Genomic DNA, 18,379 nt, shown 5'->3' on the forward strand with positions numbered 1-18,379 from the left:
CGCCCCGGCCCCCCCCCGCCTCTGATGGCGGCGCCCCTGCCCAGGCGGGCCTCCCTGCACGGCTCCTGCAGGGCAAGGCAGCTTGCTCGGGCCCCGCCTGCTGGGCATGTGGGTGGGAAAGTGCCGTGGGCTCCACCTGGCCAGCCCGACCTCCACGCAGACCCACCTGTGCTGCACTGACCGCCCCGCGGCTTCCCCAGGGAGCGCCTGGTCCACGAATTGGACGCTACCGGAGAGTGCTTAGTGGACCTCGGCTCAGACCAGACATCCTGCCACAACCCATTCAATGGTGGATACTACCCTGTGCAGCTCAGCTTCAAAGAGGCCCAGGACCTCATGGCCTCCAGCCCTGCTGCCTTCAAGGTCCTCGTCCAGGAAAGGTGACAGCAGGCCGGGGCTGCTGGGGTGCGGGCCCACTGTGCAGCCTTGGGCAAGACCTTAACCTCTCTGAGCCTCTGTCTCCTCCTCTCAGATGGGGTCCTGGACAGGCATCCCTCATTTGACATTTGCAGAAGTGGTATTTGCAGAACACCTGGCACAGCTGAATGCCAGGGCGTATGTAGTACGTGGTCCTACGAGCTAGTGCATCTGTTTTCCCAGGGCCTGATGGGGTTGGTGATCAGTAAATGCTTGTTCAAAGGTCTGCCAGCTGAGTCTTGAAGGGTTTAGAACAGGCGCCAGGGATAGGAGGCGGCTTTGGGGCAGAAGGCTGCAGGACCAGAGGGAGCTTGGAGTGGGCAGGCCCGAGGAGCGGGGGGCTCTACAGTCTGTGGGCTGGAAGTGGGCAGGGAGCTCAGCTCTGTGGGGTGGCACTGGGGTGGTGGCAGTGGGCAGGGGTTCCAATGGGTGGAGCTGACCCCCTGCTCTTTGCAGCCTGAGGAGGCAAGTCTCAGCCATCAACAGGTTGGCCGAGGAGAACTTCTTCTTTTGGGATTACGGCAATGCTTTCCTCCTGGAGGCACAGAGAGCAGGTAGGTGAGGAGAAGGGAGGCCTGGCAAGGTTGGGCATGGGGCTGCTGCTGCCCGGGGCCACCAACCCCATGGGACCAACCACCCTTCCTCCCGTGCAGTAAGTGCTTGGGGAAGGCTTCACTGGGCCTCAGTTTCTCCACGTGCTATGAGAATGTGGGACAAATGCCATAGAGAGAGCTGGAAGGATGCTCAGGTACAAGCTTCGGCGCTCAGAACTGCAGCTTCCTTTTCCCACGATGGAAACTGCTCTCTGTAGAACAGTGATGCGCTCACAAAGCAGAAGGCTCAGAAGGTCTCCGTGCCCGCAATAGGAAGTCTCCCTTCCTGGAGACTGTAGGCTGTGGCGTGCCTCTCTGGGGACAGACAAGCATGTCCCCTCCCATGCCCTGGCCCCCACGCAGCAAGACACCAAAAGCTGCACCAGCTTTTTCTCCTCTTTTACTTACAAACAGACCTTGCTGACCCTCCCCAGGTTTCACTGGGACCTCTGTCTGAATCACCATCTGGGGTCGCTGTGTGTGTCCTCACACCAGGGTGGCAATTCTGTCCACAGGAGCAGACGTGGAGAAGAAGGGCTCCAATAAGGCAGAATTCCGCTACCCCTCATATGTCCAACACATAATGGGGTAAGTGACAGGTGGCTGCTGGTTCTAGAGTGCCTGTGCCACCCCTGCTGCCTTTCAGGGTCCAGGCCCTGGGCATTCAGTTTGGAAAGGCTGGAAGCTCTGACCAGCACCAAGATCATGTGCTGAGATCTTCCCATGGCCCCAAAATATCCAGGCACCGGGTCATGGGATTTCCACCATAGCCTACAGATGAGCAGGCACTGAAAACATGAGACATTCTGCAGGGCCTCGGTGAGAAAGCAGGGGGATGTGGGGGGCTGAGGCCACCTGCTGGTGACCACCCCAACCTCTGAGTGCCCATAACCCTCATTGGCTTGTCCATGGAGCTGCCCATCCCATGGCCATGGCCATGGCCACAGCCCCGAGTGGGCAACTGACAGCTTGATCGTGCAGACCAATACCTGCTGTGGCCCTGAGCCCACCTGCCTGTCTGGCCCTGCAGGGCAGGTCTGGGGAGGGCCAGCAGCCTGGACACTTAGGGGAGGAGGAGAAGAACCAGACAGGGGACAGGGGCCAAGGCCAGAGGCTTCAGGGCCATGCTGAGGAGTGCAGGCTTTCAGCTGTGGGCTGGGGAAGGGAAGGCACCACGCTGCTTTTGGAAGACTCACCAGCCCTCAGTGTGCACAAGATGAGACCAGAGAGAGATGGAGGCTGGAAAGGTCTTTTCACATTGTCAGTTTCACTGTGGGGTGCGGAGGCAGAGCCAGAAGTGGGCTGGGTCACTGGCCTGGGCACAGGGACAGATGAGCTTTCCCTGGGGAGGAAGGGGAGACTGAGGGGCATGGGGGGGTACTGAGGGGTGAGCACGACCCAGTTCTGGAGGCTGGCCCCTCTTCTCCAGGCATGTCACATGCTGCACCCCTGCCCAAGCCAGTGGGTGCAGCCTGGCTGGAAGTCCCAATGTGAGGAGGTGTTTTGTCCTTACAGGGACATATTCTCCCAGGGATTTGGGCCTTTCCGCTGGGTGTGCACATCAGGGAACCCCCAGGACCTGGCTGTCACGGACCAGCTGGCCACGTCTGTGCTGGAGGAGGCCATTGCTGATGGAGGTGACACCGCTGGGTGGGGAATGCTCATGGCGGGTAGTCTCCAGCACTCCTGCCTCCGTGTGGACAGGCTCCCGTAGCACGCCTGCCTGACAGCTGCAGGCAGACTTCAAGAGACCCCAGGCACAGAAGGCCTTTGTGAATCTGGTGGATGCTTGGTTGAGTACAGGAAGGCCCTTGTCCCTGGACATCGTTCTGAGCTGAGGAAGCACAGGCCCCAGCCCTACACCAGCCTGTGCCCTCCAGAGCTGTTCTCGGCTCTGCCAGTGTGGACCCTCTGGCAGCAAGTGACAGAAAGCCACTCAGTGGCCAGAGCAGAAAGGGTCTTAGTGATGTCTGTGTTAACCACTGGCTCACACAATTCCTGTAAAAGCACTGGTCTGCTCTCGTGAGCTGGTACAAACTGGCTACCAGCCCCTGCACCTGCCCTCCGTACCCGAGCCCAAGTGTCCTGTCTTCCCAGGATGGGCCACACTGGTGCCCACTCAGGGCCTTTCAGTGGCTGTTCACAGGGCTCTGCCTGGGACTCTGTTCTCTCAGAGCTTTGTGCAGCCGGCTTCTGCTAGCACTTAGGACTCAGCTTGACTGTGGCCCCCCCGGAGATCCTGGCCCCCTCAACCCACTACCCTCGTGACCACCTCATCGCATGCTTTCATTTCCTTCGTGGCCCACAGAAGTCTTCATTTCTGGTGCCTAGCTGGTGTCTGGTATACAGTGGGTACTCAGCTGTTTGTTGAGGGAACGACTGTATCAGGCAGTGGGTTGTACCCGTCCATCCATTAATTCATGTGGTCACTGGTACTGCCGGTTCCCAAAGTCAGGAAGACTGTTGTGGTGTGGGGGTGGGTTCCCTGGCTCCCCCCCAGCTCCAGTGATGGGTGCGAAGCAGGTGCCCGTGTCTGTGCCCCCTGGCATGGACTCCCAGTGCCCATGACACCCCCTCTGCTCTGTCCCTGCAGTGGAGGCGTCAGTGAAGCTGCAGTATATGGACAACATCCGCTGGATCCGAGAGGCCGCCAAGCACCGGCTGGTGAGGGCTCGGGCCTGGGGGAGGCAGGGGTGGGCTATCGGGACTTCCCAGACAGAAGTGAGGTGCTGCTGGTGGGCTCTCAGCCCAGCCCATGGCCCCTAGCTTGCCATGCCGAGAGGATGCGCACACAGCACCCCGTGGGTCTGGGTGTGGCGGCAGACCCCAGGGGGCACGCTGGGGGGGCAGCAGCAGCCACCTGCCAATGGGGATGGAGGAGGAAGCCCAGGGCCTTGCAAAGGGTGTGGGGAAAGGAGCCCTGCACTGCTGCTGGGGGCGCGAAGCGGTGCAGCCGCGTGGAGCAGTGTGGAGCCTCCTCCAAAGTCTGAGATAGAGCGGCCACACGGTGCCCCACCGCTCCTGGCACAGTCAGCCTCTGTGCCTGTGAGTTCCACGTTCGTGGATTCAACCAACTGTGGGTCCAAAATATGTATTCTTTAAAATTGCGTCTGTACTGAACATGTACAGACCTCTTTTTCTGTCGTTGTTCCCTAAACAATACAGGGCAACAACTATTTGCATAGCATTTACATTGTATTAGGTGTTATAAGTAATCTAGAGATGATGTAAAGTACACGGGAGGACATGCATAGGTTACACGAAGATACTGCACCATTTTATGTCAGGGACTTGAACATCTGCGGCTTGTGATCTCCGGGGGGTCCTGGAACCAGTCCCCTGAGGACACCAAGGGACGACTGTATATACAAAAGAATCGGAAGCAAGGTGTCAAAGGGGTGCGTGCACCCATGTTCACAGCAGCACTGTTCACATAGCTAAAATGTGGAAGAAGCCCACATGTCCATCGACGGAAAATTGGCGAAACAAAATGTGGTCCACCCATCCAGTGGAATGTTAATCAGCCTTAGGAAGGAAGGACGGGTGAACCTTGAGGACATCATGCCGAGTGACATCAGCCAGCTATAAAAGGACAGATACCGTAGATTCCACTTAGGTGAGGTCCCTAGAGCAGGAGGAGCATAGAGACGGAAAGTAGAACAATGTTAATCAGCCTTAGGAAGGAAGGACGGGTGAACCTTGAGGACATCATGCCGAGTGACATAAGCCAGCTATAAAAGGACAGATACTGTAGATTCCACTTACGTGAGGTCCCTAGAGCAGGAGGAGCATAGAGACGGAAAGTAGAACAGTGGTCCCAGGGGCTGCGGGAGGAGAATGGGGACTCAGTGTTCACAGGGGACAGTTTCAGTCTAGGAAGATGGAAGAGTTCTGAGCTGAATGGTGGGGATGGGTGCACAATGATGTGAGTGGACTTAATGCCACTCAACCGTACACTTACAAATGGTTACAATGGTAAGTTTTATATCATATGTATTTTACTTAAGAAAAAACCTGGGGAAAGAAGAGGGCCTGCCAGGCAGGGTGACGCGGGGTGGGGCTGCTTCACGCAGCCAGGTCAGGAAAGGAGTCTGGCATGTGCCCTCAGGTGGAGGTGCCGAGAACATGGCAGCCGTGCGATAGTCGGGAGGCAGAGGGACAGCTGCCGCACGTCTCCAAGGAGGAGGGAGCCGAGTGTGCTGACGACAGAACGAAAACATGAAATGGGCATTTGGTTCACACGTCTTTGGCCGCAGACCGTACCTGGACCAGTGGGACTATCCCCTGCTCCTGGGCTGTCTCATCAGCCACAAAAGCCCTTGTGCCAACAGCAGTCTGGCCTTGCTGAGTCGAACACCCAAGGCCAAGGCTTGAGGACTGGGGCATGGGCAGGAGGGGACTGCGGGAGAGAGTGAGCAGAGTCGGGTGGAGACGGGCAGAGAAGAGAGGAGGACGGGCCTGGACGAGGGACCGGTGGGCGGTCGTGAGGGTCAAGGGCATGCGGAGGGGCCCGCTGGACACTGCTGTGGGGCAGTGGGCAGGACTGTTCTGTCTGGGCTAGAGCTGTTCAGGGTTGGGTTCTTCCTACTTCGTGTTTTCTCTTATGAATGACGGTGATCGCAGAAGGTGTCTTCTAGATCCAAAAAATGGGAAAATCTCTGCAGCACCAACTCACACTTACAGTTTCCTGTAAAGGGTCTGGGTAACGTAGGGCCATTCCATAGAAACGGCGAGTAGGCAGGACGCAGCTCGAGCCCGGTGCTGCCCGGGGCCGAGCTCACAGCCAACGCAAGGCTCCCTCCAGCGCCGGCCCCCCTGACCCAGCCGGGCAGCCGGGGCGCACAGTGCATCTCCTTTGGGAAAGCAGAGCCTGTCAGCCTCCACACTACTGACAGTTGGGGTCAAATAAATTTTTTAAAATTGTGGTACAATATACATGAACGTAAATTTACCACCTTACCCATTCTTAAGTGAGCAGTTCAGTGGCATTAAGTACTCACATCACCGTGCAGCCATCAGCACCATCCAGCCCAGAACTCTTTCATCTCCCCAAACTGAAACCCTGATTCCCTGTGCTGCACCCCCAGCACCCACCGTTCCACTTTCTATCTGTGAATTAACGACTCGAGGGCCCTCACATAAGGAGGATCATGCAGTATTTATCTTTCTGTGTCTGGCATAAAGGCTGAATGATATTCCAATGTATGAACAGACCACAGTTGGCTTATCCATCCATCCATCCATCCACGCACACATGGGCTGCTTCCACCTCGTGGCTGTTGCGAGTGATGCTGCTGTGGACACGGGTGTGCACGTACCTCTTCAAGTCCCTGGGGGTTGGATAATTCTTTGTCATGGGGGGCCATCGTAGGGTGTTTGGAAGCATCCCTACCCATGCCAGCGCACCCAAAAATGTGTCCAGTCATGGCCAAGTGGTTGAGCACCACAGGGAGAAGCAATGATTCATTGTCTTTGCTGAAGCTTGTCTCTTGGGAACAGCCACCTGTCACCTTCCAGATGTGCTATATAGTATGCTGGTTGAGCACGCAGGTGCTGAAGACAGACATGAGGGTCCAAGTCCCGACCCGTGGCAGGTCGCTCAGCCTCTCTGGGTCTCGGTTTCCTCATCTGAAAGACGGAGCTTATGAGGAGGACAAGTGTCTCCTCCTGAGATTCACGACCGAGGGACTATGTGTGAGGTACTTGGTGTTGTGGCAGGAGCACCCAAAATCACACTGTTGAAATGACTTAAGCGGAGGGATGCTCATTAATGCCCACCCTCCCTGCAGCACAGGCGAGTCAGGGTCTCTGAGGCTCCTCCAGGGACAAGCCCTTGGGGGATGGATCATGGAGGGGCACTGGGGCCCAGCCTGCAGATGGATGCGCGGGGCTGGTGTGGCTGTCTGGGGGTGGACGTGAAGGTTGCTGCAGGCCCATAGAGTCAGAGCTATCGCACACCTGGGAGGCCTCCGGGCCTTCCTGGGGAGGCCATCATGCTGCTGGTGGACCATGTCTGCGGCTGTGTCACCACGATCCGTGCGGCACCAGGTCCTGGCATTCCCACCTCCTTTGGCTGAGATGCCTCTTGCCCTTCCTCCCGCAGGTGGTGGGCTCCCAGGCGAGGATCCTGTACTCGGACCAGAGGGGCCGTGTGGCCATTGCTGTGGCCATTAACCAGGCCATCGCCCGCAGGCAGATCAAGGTGCTGTGTGCTGTGCTCTGGGGAGGCTTCCCTCAGGCTCTTCCATCAGCACGGGTGCTGTCCGGGATCACCTGCTAGCCCACCCCCACTGCCCGGCCTCTGGGAGAGGCACCACCCCCTGGCCTCACAGCCTGCCATTCAGGAGCTTCCACCCTCCCCAGCTGAGGCCCAAACTGCCACCGTTTTAGAGAAACCAGGTTTCACTGAAGGCTAAGGTCCCTGTGGATTGGCCAGGCAGTGGGGCTCACAGATGAGCTGTCTCTGGACTAGGTCTGCTTAGGAAGGTGAGGCTGTGAGGGGCCGTGACAGAGGCAGGAGGCAGGAGAACATGGAGGGGCTTGTGTCCTGCGCCCCAGCTCGTGTGTGTGTGTGTGTGTCACTGTGGGGGGTGGGCAACTGGGGTCTGGCAGTCAAACCCAGGCCCTGACACTGTCCCTTGATGTGGGACACTGGGGATGTCAAGGGTCCTCTCTGAGCCTCAGTTTCCCTCTTCTATGAAAAGAGAATAATGGTAAAACCTCAAAGTGTGGGTGTGAGGACTGAATGAGCCAGCTTTCAGAAATGTAATTTCACACATCTTTTCTGAGTTATCTTTTCCAAATCATGACAAACTTCCCCAGCTTCTCCCCACTTCCCTCCAAATCAGCCAGGCCCCACTCCGAGGATGGGGACTCAGGCCGCACCTGCCGGGAGGGGCCGCGTACCTCCCCTGGAGGCCCAGGCTGCAGAGCAGGCACCTCTGTCTGACGTGCCAGGAATACTCATGACGAGACGTGAAAGAGAAATGGAGAGGGATACGTGAGACCGTCCCTGTGGGTGGTTCCGGGGGGGGTGGGGTGGCACTGGCAGCAAGGACAGCAGCCCCCTGCCTTCTCAGGGAGCACAGGCGGGATGCACCATGCTCTCTGCCCCCCAAGAGCCCGCCGGGTTTCGGGGGTTGCTGGTGACGCTCTCGGTTCAATCATAGGGGCCAGCAGAGAGAGGTAGGCGTCTGATCCTTCCTTCCTTCCTTCCTTCCTTCCTTCACTGGACAGCACTTGATTGAGGCATGTCCTAAGCACCAGGGACATGGCAGAGAACAAAGCGAAACAGTCCCCACCTCGCTGTACTTAGTTTAGTGAAGGAAACTGAGGACACACCACTAAAGGTGCATATCAAGAGAATTTCAGGTGGAGAGGGCCCTGTGGAGAGAACGAGCCAGGTGGCGAGGTGGAGGGTGACAGTGCTCAGGATGGGCCTTTCTGGGTTGCTGACGTTGAGCTGAGGCCCGCATGTCCAGAAGGTGCCAGAATATCTGGGAGAAGGTGGCTTCGTTGTGAAGGTGAAGGTGTGGGGACAAGCTTGGCTGCTCGAGGAGAGGAGCCTCTCAGTGCAGGAGCAGGGGCCTCCCAGCCTCTCAGCAGATGCGTCCTACACGGCAGCCCGTGAAAGTCCAGGACCCGCTGGGAGCGATGGGAAGACCCACACCCCTTGGGCCAGCCATACCTCCTTTATGGGACACTTAGAGAAGGGTCCCCAGGGCTCTGCATAGGAACAGCTCCACTTTGCCAGAGCAGCTGGGCTGTTACCCAGTGCCGCGTGGACGACTCCCCTGCACCCCATCCTTTCAGCTTGGCTTCCCTTTTCCACAGTTCCTTCACTCAGTTTTTAAATTGCTCCAGTTAGAACCTGTTTCCATAATGGGCCCAGCCTTGCACAGCACAGGGGAGTGGTCTTAGCCACAGCCCACTTGGCCTTCAGGGCTGCACCAGGCTCCGTCATGTAGGCCCAGAGCAGCAGAGCTGCCGGGCTGCGTCTCCTGAACCACCAAGAGGCCTGAGGTCTTTGGGGAACAGGGATTGCTGCCAACGTGTGTGCTAAAAAAATGAAGGTCAATGTGGGTGCTTTCACCACATGAAAATCTCTGTCCTCAAAGAGACTAGCAGTTAGCAATTATCTTGTCCAGGAAACCAAGGCCCAGAGTGGGGAGGTGACCCTAACCAAGGTCACACAGGGAGGGACTGCCAGATCTGGCGTCCCAGGTCGCTGTCCTCCCCCAGCCATGCCCACCAACACCCCCGGCTGACTGCCAGCCCCTTTCCTTCCTGCGCAGGCCCAGGGGCCAGGCTTCCTAAGGGTAGAGCCCAGACTCCAGTACCATGTGTGGGTGTAAATCCCACCTCACCCACCCGCTTGCTCTGTGAAGTTTCTTACCCTCCGTGCCTCTGTTTTCTCGTTTATAAAGTGCGCATGATAACAGTCGTACCCATCTGGAGAGGGCTGTCAGGAGGGCCTAGTGAGCTCGTGTGCAGCACATGGGCGCTGCCGGGGCACAAGAGTCTGTGGCTAGCTGCAGATGGCATCAGAGACAGCCTGTACTTCTCCTGTGGAAGAGGGTCTGTTTTCAAGAGGGAGGAATCCACAGGGCTTCTGGTGTGGCCTGGCCCTTGTCCTCTGCCTGCTGTCAGCGGCCTTGGTGCACAGCGCTGCTGACGTTTGTATCCTCCACGCTGCAGGCACCGGTGGTTCTGAGCCGGGACCACCACGACGTGAGCGGCACTGACAGCCCCTTCAGGGAGACCTCCAATATCTACGATGGCTCTGCCTTCTGTGCAGGTGAGGAAGACAAAATTTTTCTGAATTTAATGTTAGATTTGGATTTTCTTTAAAGACCTGTTGACTCATTCTTTTAGTCACGATGTTGTGGAAGATGTCCTGGCATCTGAGACTTGACTTAAGGTGACCACCTTAGGACAGAGGAGGTTCTGGGACGTGGGACTTCCTATTTTTAAACTGGGCCAGTGCCAGGCAAACCAGGACAGTGGAATGCCCGAGATTTGGGTGTGCACCTGGACCTGTCACATGCTGGGTGATCTGCAGCCACGTGCTTCCCTCTTCTGTAAAGTGCAGGTGGTGGTCGTTCCTCCANAGCCAGTGAGCGGGAACCGGTCTGTATGTGGGATCCGAACCCTGGGCGGGAGCGCTGCCGCACTTCCCAGGTGGCGCACTTGTCCAGTGCGCCACTGGGCCGGCCCCAGATTCATTGATTTCTACTCTGATCTTCAGTAGTTCCTTCCTTCTCCTTGCTTTGAGTCTAGTTTGCTCTTCTTTCTCTGGAAAGCATAAGGTGGAATCTGACCTTGAGATTTTTCCATCTCTTATGTAAGCATTTGATGCTATAAATTTCCCTCTGAACACTGCTTTACCTGCCTCTCACAAATTTTTACATGACATATTTTCATTTTCATTCAGTTGAAAATATTTTAAAATTTTATTTGAGACTTCCTGTTTGACTCACTGGTTATTTAGAAGTATGTTTTTCAACTTCCAAATCTGGGGGGATTTTTCAGACATCTTTCTGTTATTCATTTCTGGTTTCATTCCATTATGGTCTGAGAATTTATTGTGTATGATTTCTGTTCTCTTAGATTTGTTAAGAATTTTTTGTGGCTCAGAACATGGCTTATCTTGGTGCAGTTGAGAAGAATGTGTATTCTGTTGTTTGGTGGAATGTTCTATAGATGTAAATATGGTCAGGTTAATTGATAATGCTATTCAGGTCACCTATATCCTTCCTGATTTTCTGCCTACTACTTCTGTAAATCACTCTGATAGGAGTGTTGAAGTCTCCATCTATATTTGTGGACTTGTCTATCTTTCTTTACAGTTCTTATCTAATTTGCCTCACATGTTGTGTTTTTTGTTTGTTTGGGTTTTTTTGGCAGCTGGCCAGTACAGGGATCCAACTCTGGCCCTTGGTGTTATCAGCACCACCCTCCGACCACTGAACTGACTGGCTAGCCTTGCCTCATGAATTTTAAAGCTAAGATGATAGGTGCATACTCATTTAGGTTTGTTGTCTTCTTGGAGACAACAAACCTAAATGAGACAACAAACCTCCTTTATCAGTATGTAATGTTTCTCTTTATCCTGACAATGTTCCTTGTTCTGAAGTCCACTTTCTCTGATATTAATATAGTTTTGTATTAGCATCCTATGACCACTGTAACAAATTGCCACAAACTTAGTGGCTTAAAACAACACAGATTGGGACAGCATCTAGAGGAAAGTGTTCTCAGGATTCTCCTCAGTCTTCTCCGTGACACCCAGTGGGGTTCTGGAGGAATAGCCTACAAGAGGGTGCAGATGCCCTCGTGTCTGTGTCCCCAGAGCTTTCACAGTCTCAGGCTAGTTCTCGCTGTCCTTTAGCAATGCATTAGGCTCTTGGAAGGTGCCCAGTATGGGCTCTGTTTCTCTCTGCAGGTGCTCTTTCTCCCCAGGTCTCAGGTTAGGTGGTTGTCTTGGGACCTTGGTCTCTGATTGGGTCAAGAAAAGTCATTCATGTGCAGTTTGTCCCTTCTTGACCTGCTTTTTCAAGGGTGGACATGATGCTCTTTGGCTCATCTCTGAGCGAATGCTGGTGACTCATCCCTTCTGACTCTTTTGCTCTTTCTGCTTCTGAGGCACTTACTCTGGTGGTCAGTGCTCAAGAGGATAATTACAGGGAGGGACAAGAGGGGAAACTGGGCACTTGGCAATTTCTCCTGCTTCAGCTCAAGTTCTTCAAACACAAATTATTGCTGTTTCTATAGTTGCCTGTCCCTAGTCTCCTATGCCTGGCCCCCAGAACCACCTAGTCCAGGGAGTGATGGGTGGTGGCTTCTCTGTTCCTGCAGACATGGCCGTGCAAAACTTCGTGGGAGATGCCTGTCGCGGAGCCACCTGGGTTGCACTTCACAACGGAGGCGGTGTGGGCTGGTAAGGTTTCTGAGACCAATGTGGCTGGATGTGGAAGTCTTAGAGACTCCCGGGGGCCGGGCCAGGTTTGGGTGGCTGAAGTCCTGGGCCCTACCTCCCCCGCCACTTTCCTCTGCTAACGGCTTTGCTGTAATACGTTCCTCGTGTGAGCTGGGAATCGGAGGAACAGAATATCAAGGAGGTTTCACATGTCACGAGGGGACACCAAGGCCTGCTGTGGACGCTCAGTAAAAGCAACAACCAGCTTTCATGTCAGTTTCCTGGTGCATTCTCAGTTCTTTCCTCTCCCCACTGTGATCACCTCACCTGAGAGTGCAGGACCCGCCCAAGGTGCCCAGGGCAGCTGGGCTGGGAGGCGGGGGACCTGGGTTCTAGGCTCCCCTCTGTCCCCGGCTCACTGCTCTGCCCTGCCCAGGCTGCTTCCAGTCTGTACTATGAGGGATTGGAGTTTCTGGGAGGCCTTCATTCCACCTGATTTGCTGTTCCACCAGAATGACACCTGCTAAGAGTAATAACTAACACTTATTGAACACAGGCCATATGGCAAGCATTTGCCAAACTCTTTGAATCCACTCTCTCACCTAATCTTAGGAGGAAAGCACACTTTACAGATGAGGAAACTGAGGCACTGAGCTATTGACGAACTACACCTGTGCTGCTCTACCTCTGCAGGAAAAGGGCTCCAGGTTGGGGCACCTGGCCAAAGCTGGATTCCTTGGCTACTCTGAGCAGCAGAAGTGCCACGGCTTCAGTGAGGAAGACAGCCCCCCAGCCCTGGCTCTCATGGCCATCTCTGAACTGACCTCCAAGCCCATTTTGGCCAATTCAAGCAACCCCCTGCCTTCCAAAGCCAAGTCCTTCAGCACTCGAGCTTCTGAGAGCTGGCTTGGCCGTGGGCCCTTGGAGGCTGGAATTCCTAGCTGCAACGCAGTCAGGTGGCTTTGATTAGTGGAAAATGTGACCAGAGTGCCATGACATCGTATAACTTCGTATAATGTATGCTATACGAAGTTATTACGCCTGGCCAAAGCTGGATTCCTTGGCTACTCTGAGCAGCAGAAGTGCCACGGCTTCAGTGAGGAAGACAGCCCCCCAGCCCTGGCTCTCATGGCCATCTCTGAACTGACCTCCAAGCCCATTTTGGCCAATTCAAGCAACCCCCTGCCTTCCAAAGCCAAGTCCTTCAGCACTCGAGCTTCTGAGAGCTGGCTTGGCCGTGGGCCCTTGGAGGCTGGAATTCCTAGCTGCAACGCAGTCAGGTGGCTTTGATTAGTGGAAAATGTGACCAGAGTGCATTTCCTTTCCAACTTACAGGCTGGAGAAAACCGGGACAGAAAAGGACTGGCAAGTTATTGGGTGCCTCGTGTTCCGGTGCTAGATTTATGGAGTCGCCTTTGGAGAAAAGGAAATAGCTCTAGAGGAGGCTGTGTGGCCCAAGGCCACAGAGCTGGTGGGGAGCCAGGGTCTGAGCCCAGACCTGTTGTCTCCCAGGACCCACCGTCATTGCCGACAGGACACAGAGGGCAAGAAGGGGCAGGGGAGGCTGAGCAAGAGTTTGCACCACGAGGACCCTGGGGCTGGGCCAGCAGGCCCAGGATTTAGGCAGGACGCAGCTGACCGCTGACCCTGCGCTGGGGCTCCCCGAGGCAGGGAAGGCTCCCGCACATCCCTAAACTGCTCCACCTCCCAGAGGTCTCCCCAGGCTCTGTGGACTCAGGCCGTGAGAGGCCAGAACCAACGCCCCTTACCCTTATTGTCCTTGGGGGCTGTTTTGGGAAAGTGCCGCAAATTCACTTTTGGCATCCATCAGACTTACACACGCGCATAACTTAATCTGTCGGATAAGTCAGCGGGAGGAAGTCTGTCCCTGCAGCTACTGCCATTCTGTCAAGAAACCAATTCTGACTCTGCAGCTGTGTTTTCCTTTGTCGTACGCACGTCCATGTTCTAAGTTATAAGCTTATCCTGAGATTTCTTGATTTGCTTTTCTGTTTTTTAGATTGTCTGTTGGCTGCCTCTTGTGCAGTGCTCGAGACAATCAGATGGCTGGGTGTGTTTCCAGCTGCCTCCGTGGCCCCGTCTCCTCAGAGCCCCTCTTTCCAGTGGCCTGTTTGGTGTCTGTCTTTGTGCTGTCTGTCAGCGGTCATGTTTAGAGGGGGTGCTGGCAGGCAGGCGGCAGCCCTGTGTGCTTGGGTGGTCCTATAGACAGTGGATTGCAGGACGGGGCCATCTGGCCAGGCCGCAGAGCAAGAGGTCAGAGGCTGGGCTTGGCTAGTCAGACCTCAGAAAAGACCTTTCTGGTCTCCTGTCCCTGTCAGGTGTCAAAGCTTCACGTGTTAGAGGGTCACCTCCAGCCCCCTGCTGAGGGTCGGCTCGGGCAGCCGTGAGCATCTGGGAGTTCCCTCAGGAGAGCTCTCCCTTCTGTTCTCGCCCCTGCTCCAGACCTCCTGGGCACTGCCAGCTCCTGAGGTTTCCTGGGCCCTGGGGCGCTGATGGCTCACTGCTGGCCGTCCCCATAGCCACCCAGTTCCCTCAGGAGAGCTCTCCCTTCTGTTCTCGCCCCTGCTCCAGACCTCCTGGGCACTGCCGGCTCCTGAGGTTTCCTGGGCCCTGGGGTGCTGATGGCTCACTGCTGGCCGTCCCCATAGCCACCCGGAGCGGGAGCTTTCCTGTCTGCTCTCCTGCTTCCCATGTCCCACTGCTTCTCCTCCTCCTCTTTCTCCCTGTCCCTGCCACAACAGTGGGGTTCCGTCCGCCGTCCTTACTGCTTCCCACTACAGGGTGTCTCAGTGCATCTCAGACCTGACCGTGCACAGGAGTCCTCAAAGTGCAGGTCTGGATGGGGTGGAGATTCAGCACTCTGACAAGCTCCCAGGTGGTGCTCATGCTGCCGGCCTGAGGACTGCTCTGAGCAGCCAGGGCTCCGAGGGCTCTCTGTGCACATCTGCCTCCTCCACGCCGTCCACCCATGCAGTGGACAGTACTGTAGCGCAGTGGTTAAGAGCGTGCACTCAGAGGGCAGTCTGACTGCACAAGCTGTGTCTGCGCCTTCGTTTCTCATAGGAGAAGTGGTCATGACAGCAGCCGTTGCTATGCAGACTGGAGGTGAAGATCACTTACGTCAGTGGTAATGGCTACGCACACGGTGCACAGCACGTGCGAGGCCTTCTAAGCATTTGTAACGTTCACTCACCCGACTGCGGGCTTTAGTGCACCTGGCATTTACTTTTCTTTCTGTGTGACGTGGAGTCCTACTTTCATGTTTTTCCCAGAGGTACAGTTAGCTGTCCCAACACCATCTGTGAGTAACCTCAACTCCTCCACAACAGCAAGGCTCCACCATTCCCATCTTCCTGGACTCTGCATGCTCAGGGCTCCTCTGCAGCCAGTTTGCTGAAGTCACCTGGGCTGAGCAGCCTTGGTGTTTGATCCTTTGGGTGGCAGGCTCCTAAAACAAAAGATGTAGTTCTAATCTCCGAAAGGCCTCCTTAGTTGAAGGACACATCAGAGTCCTCAGGTCTTGGCCAGCTGCTGCCCTTTCTCCTCGTGTAGCCGGCATCGGCCCGTCACAGGTGAATGGGGGTGACATTAGGTCAACTGGGAGCATCTTCCACCCAGGAGACTGGTGTGTTGGCAGCCCTCTCGAGGGCCTAGGACTGCTCAGGGCAGAGCAGGGGCTGGGGGCCCACACCCAGGAGGTGCTCAGCTTCTGAAACTGGGAGTGGGGGTGCAGGTGGTTCAGGGCACCTCAGCTTCCTGGTGAGAACTGGCTGAAGTTGTTGCCAGTAGGGTCCAGGCCGGGTAGGGAAGCAGATAAAGACAAAAGCCTGAAGGATCTGACACGAGGGAAACTAGATGCACATTTTGGGTGCAGGAAGGAGAAGGGGCAGCACTGCAGTGTGTGAGGAGTAAAGCAGGACGGACACGTCCGCAGCAAAGCAGTGACAGGCATCGTCAAGATCGGGGTGTCTCTTGCTTGTGTAACCGAAAGCTGAGAAGACTGGGCAGCAGCAGCACAAAGCCCTTGGTGATGACAGCAAGGACAAGGATGGAGAAGGTCATCCCGGGTGGACAGAGAATGGCTGCAGGGCAAACGAGGAAAGCAGAATAGCACTGCGGGACTTAACTGAGGTTCAGGTTACTTCTGCTAAGGAAGAATGAAAACAAGAACATGTCACAACCTGCAGAACATGTCAAAACAGTACGTGCATTAATTAGAAAGCAAGAAATACTGAAAATAAAGGAACTCCGCCTTCAGATCAGGTCATCAGAAGGGCCCAAAAATACATCTGAAGCAAGGAGAAGGGGTAGGAAAGATCAAGGTCATAAAGATAAAATCAGCAGGAATGACACTTGAACTGAGTAACACAAGTGGCACCCCAAGGAAGCGCGCCTCCACGGGCGGCACTGTGAGGACGGCCCAGGGTGGGCGGGCAGACTTCAAGCAGGAGCTGCCTCCCAGCGAGGCACTGCTGCAGCGAGGCACGACGCCTGCACCCATTGGGCCCATGCTCCACGGTGCACAGGCAGATGCGGCTCTCCCACACTGCTGCCTTCTCAAACCAACACTCCCCAAACCCACGAGTCTGCCTGCTCCGGGCAGAGTCAGGCCCAGGGAGTGACCTGGAAATGCCTCTGCCTCTTGCAGGGGTGAGGTCATCAACGGGGGGTTTGGCCTCGTGCTGGACGGGACCCTGGAGGCTGAGCAGAAAGCCAGGATGATGCTCAGCTGGGACGTCTCCAATGGTGTAAGTCATCCCCCACCTCTCCACCTCCTCTTCCATCCCTCGGTGGCTCTCCTCTTCAGACTGCAGGCCTGAGACAGAGTCCTGTCCCCTCGTCCCCAGAAAAGAGCTGGATGCTCTTCAGGTCACGTCCCTCCTCTTGGCCACTGCCAAGGCTCCCTCCTCCCCAGACCACCACTGTGTCTCTCCCAACCACGTCCAGAGTGTACTTTGGGCCTCCCTGCCTCTGGCCTTACCCCTGCAGTCCAGCCTCTGTCCACATGGGTGGCCCTGGCAGTCCCAGCCCCTCCTCCCAGCAGAGCATGCCCAGCGCTGCTGTTGAGAGCCTGTTGTGAGATGTTCTCTCACCCCCATCTTCGAAGGTGGGCAGAAAGCACAGGTTCTAAGCGGGGCGGGCTTTGGCTGTGCAACCACAGTCCCCTTTGCTGTGACATGGCGTGTGTGTGTGGGGGTGTGTGTGCTGGATTCCTCTCCATGACCATATCACAGGCAGCCAAGAAGGGGGGAGCGGCTTACACAGGAGGTCAGAGGTCGGGTGGTGGGGGAGGAGGGTATGTGGGATGTGAGTGAGATGCAGAGGCGGCTGGGGAACTGTGTGCAGGAGTCCAACAGTGTGATGTTGCCAGGTGACTGAGGGCCCCCAGGCTGGCCCAGATGGCAGGGGACACGCTGGCAGGCAGACTGCAGGAGCCGCAGGGCCTCCAGGGTGGGGGTGGGGGGTCTTCATCCTGAAGCAGTGAGAGTTGGGGAGAGCCATGGCCAGGTTTCATTCTAGGAGGCGCCACTGGCTGTGGCATGAAGATGGATTGGAGAGGCACAGAGACACGTGGATGAGGGGTTGGCGAGACTGGCACCAGGGAGGAGGGCGGGGGACATGGCTGTCATCCAGGGGGGACCGACGGAGAGAAGTGGACGGGAGGGAGACTTTGAAGGTGGAGCTGAGGTTGGTGCAGACCCTGTGAGGATGGAAGGGAGGTGGGGCTGAGGATGTCCCAGCTCCTGGCCTGCTGCCCACAGGGCCACTTCTGGAGGCGAGGGAGACAGGGCTGGGTGGGGTGACGGCCAGTTTCCGATCCGAGAGGAGTCAACCAGTGGTCCAGGCAAGAGAGGGGGAGGCCTGAGCTGCGGGGGCAGGGCAAGCAGCAAAGACAGCTGCCCCCGGACAGCGTCGGCAGCCCTTGAAGTAGAGGAGGGTGGGGAGCTCGGGAGCCAGAGCACCGCACGGGAAGCTGGTGAGGTGACACCAACTGCTGCACCCTTCCCCAACACCACTGGCAGGTGGCCCGGCGCTGCTGGTCCGGAAACCAAAAGGCCTATGAGACCATCTGCCGGACGATGCAGGAGAGCCGCGGCTTGGTGGTGACGCTGCCCGAGGCAGTGGAGGAGCACGTGCTGCAGCGGGCCCTGTGGCCCTGAGAGGGAGCTGAGCGCCAGCGGCCGTCCCCTCTGTCGCTCTTCCTCCCTCAGGCCTGTCCTCACCCCCCAGCCACAGCACACCTTCTGCCGCACACCTTCAGCTCCTGGGCTTCAACGCGTGCCTCACGCAGCCCCCTAGAGCCCTGGACAGGGCTGCTGCTACCGGACCCATTTTACAGATGAGCCAGCTGAGGCCTGGAGTGCTGCAGCTGTGTGCCCATGACCGCATTTCGACAGGGACCCTGGGTCCTCAGGCCTGCTCTGACCAC

The 18,379-nt window shown here is 56.4% G+C and overlaps 1 protein-coding gene across 1 annotated transcript in view; it reads left to right on the plus strand.

Moving 5' to 3' along the window:
• Window positions 1-18,110, plus strand: part of UROC1 (urocanate hydratase 1) — a 34,384-nt gene extending 16,274 nt beyond the window's left edge. The window contains exons 10-19 of the mRNA XM_008579798.1: window positions 201-380; window positions 874-971; window positions 1,526-1,598; window positions 2,526-2,647; window positions 3,604-3,674; window positions 7,114-7,212; window positions 9,708-9,807; window positions 11,868-11,949; window positions 16,598-16,697; window positions 17,973-18,110. Coding sequence (XP_008578020.1) covers window positions 201-380; window positions 874-971; window positions 1,526-1,598; window positions 2,526-2,647; window positions 3,604-3,674; window positions 7,114-7,212; window positions 9,708-9,807; window positions 11,868-11,949; window positions 16,598-16,697; window positions 17,973-18,110 — 1,063 coding nt within the window. The remainder of the gene's footprint in view (window positions 1-200; window positions 381-873; window positions 972-1,525; window positions 1,599-2,525; window positions 2,648-3,603; window positions 3,675-7,113; window positions 7,213-9,707; window positions 9,808-11,867; window positions 11,950-16,597; window positions 16,698-17,972) is intronic.
• Window positions 18,111-18,379: the final 269 nt, after the last annotated feature.

This window comes from Galeopterus variegatus, unplaced genomic scaffold (assembly GCF_000696425.1).
Source record: "Galeopterus variegatus unplaced genomic scaffold, G_variegatus-3.0.2 Scaffold1955, whole genome shotgun sequence".
NCBI lineage: Eukaryota > Metazoa > Chordata > Mammalia > Dermoptera > Cynocephalidae > Galeopterus > Galeopterus variegatus.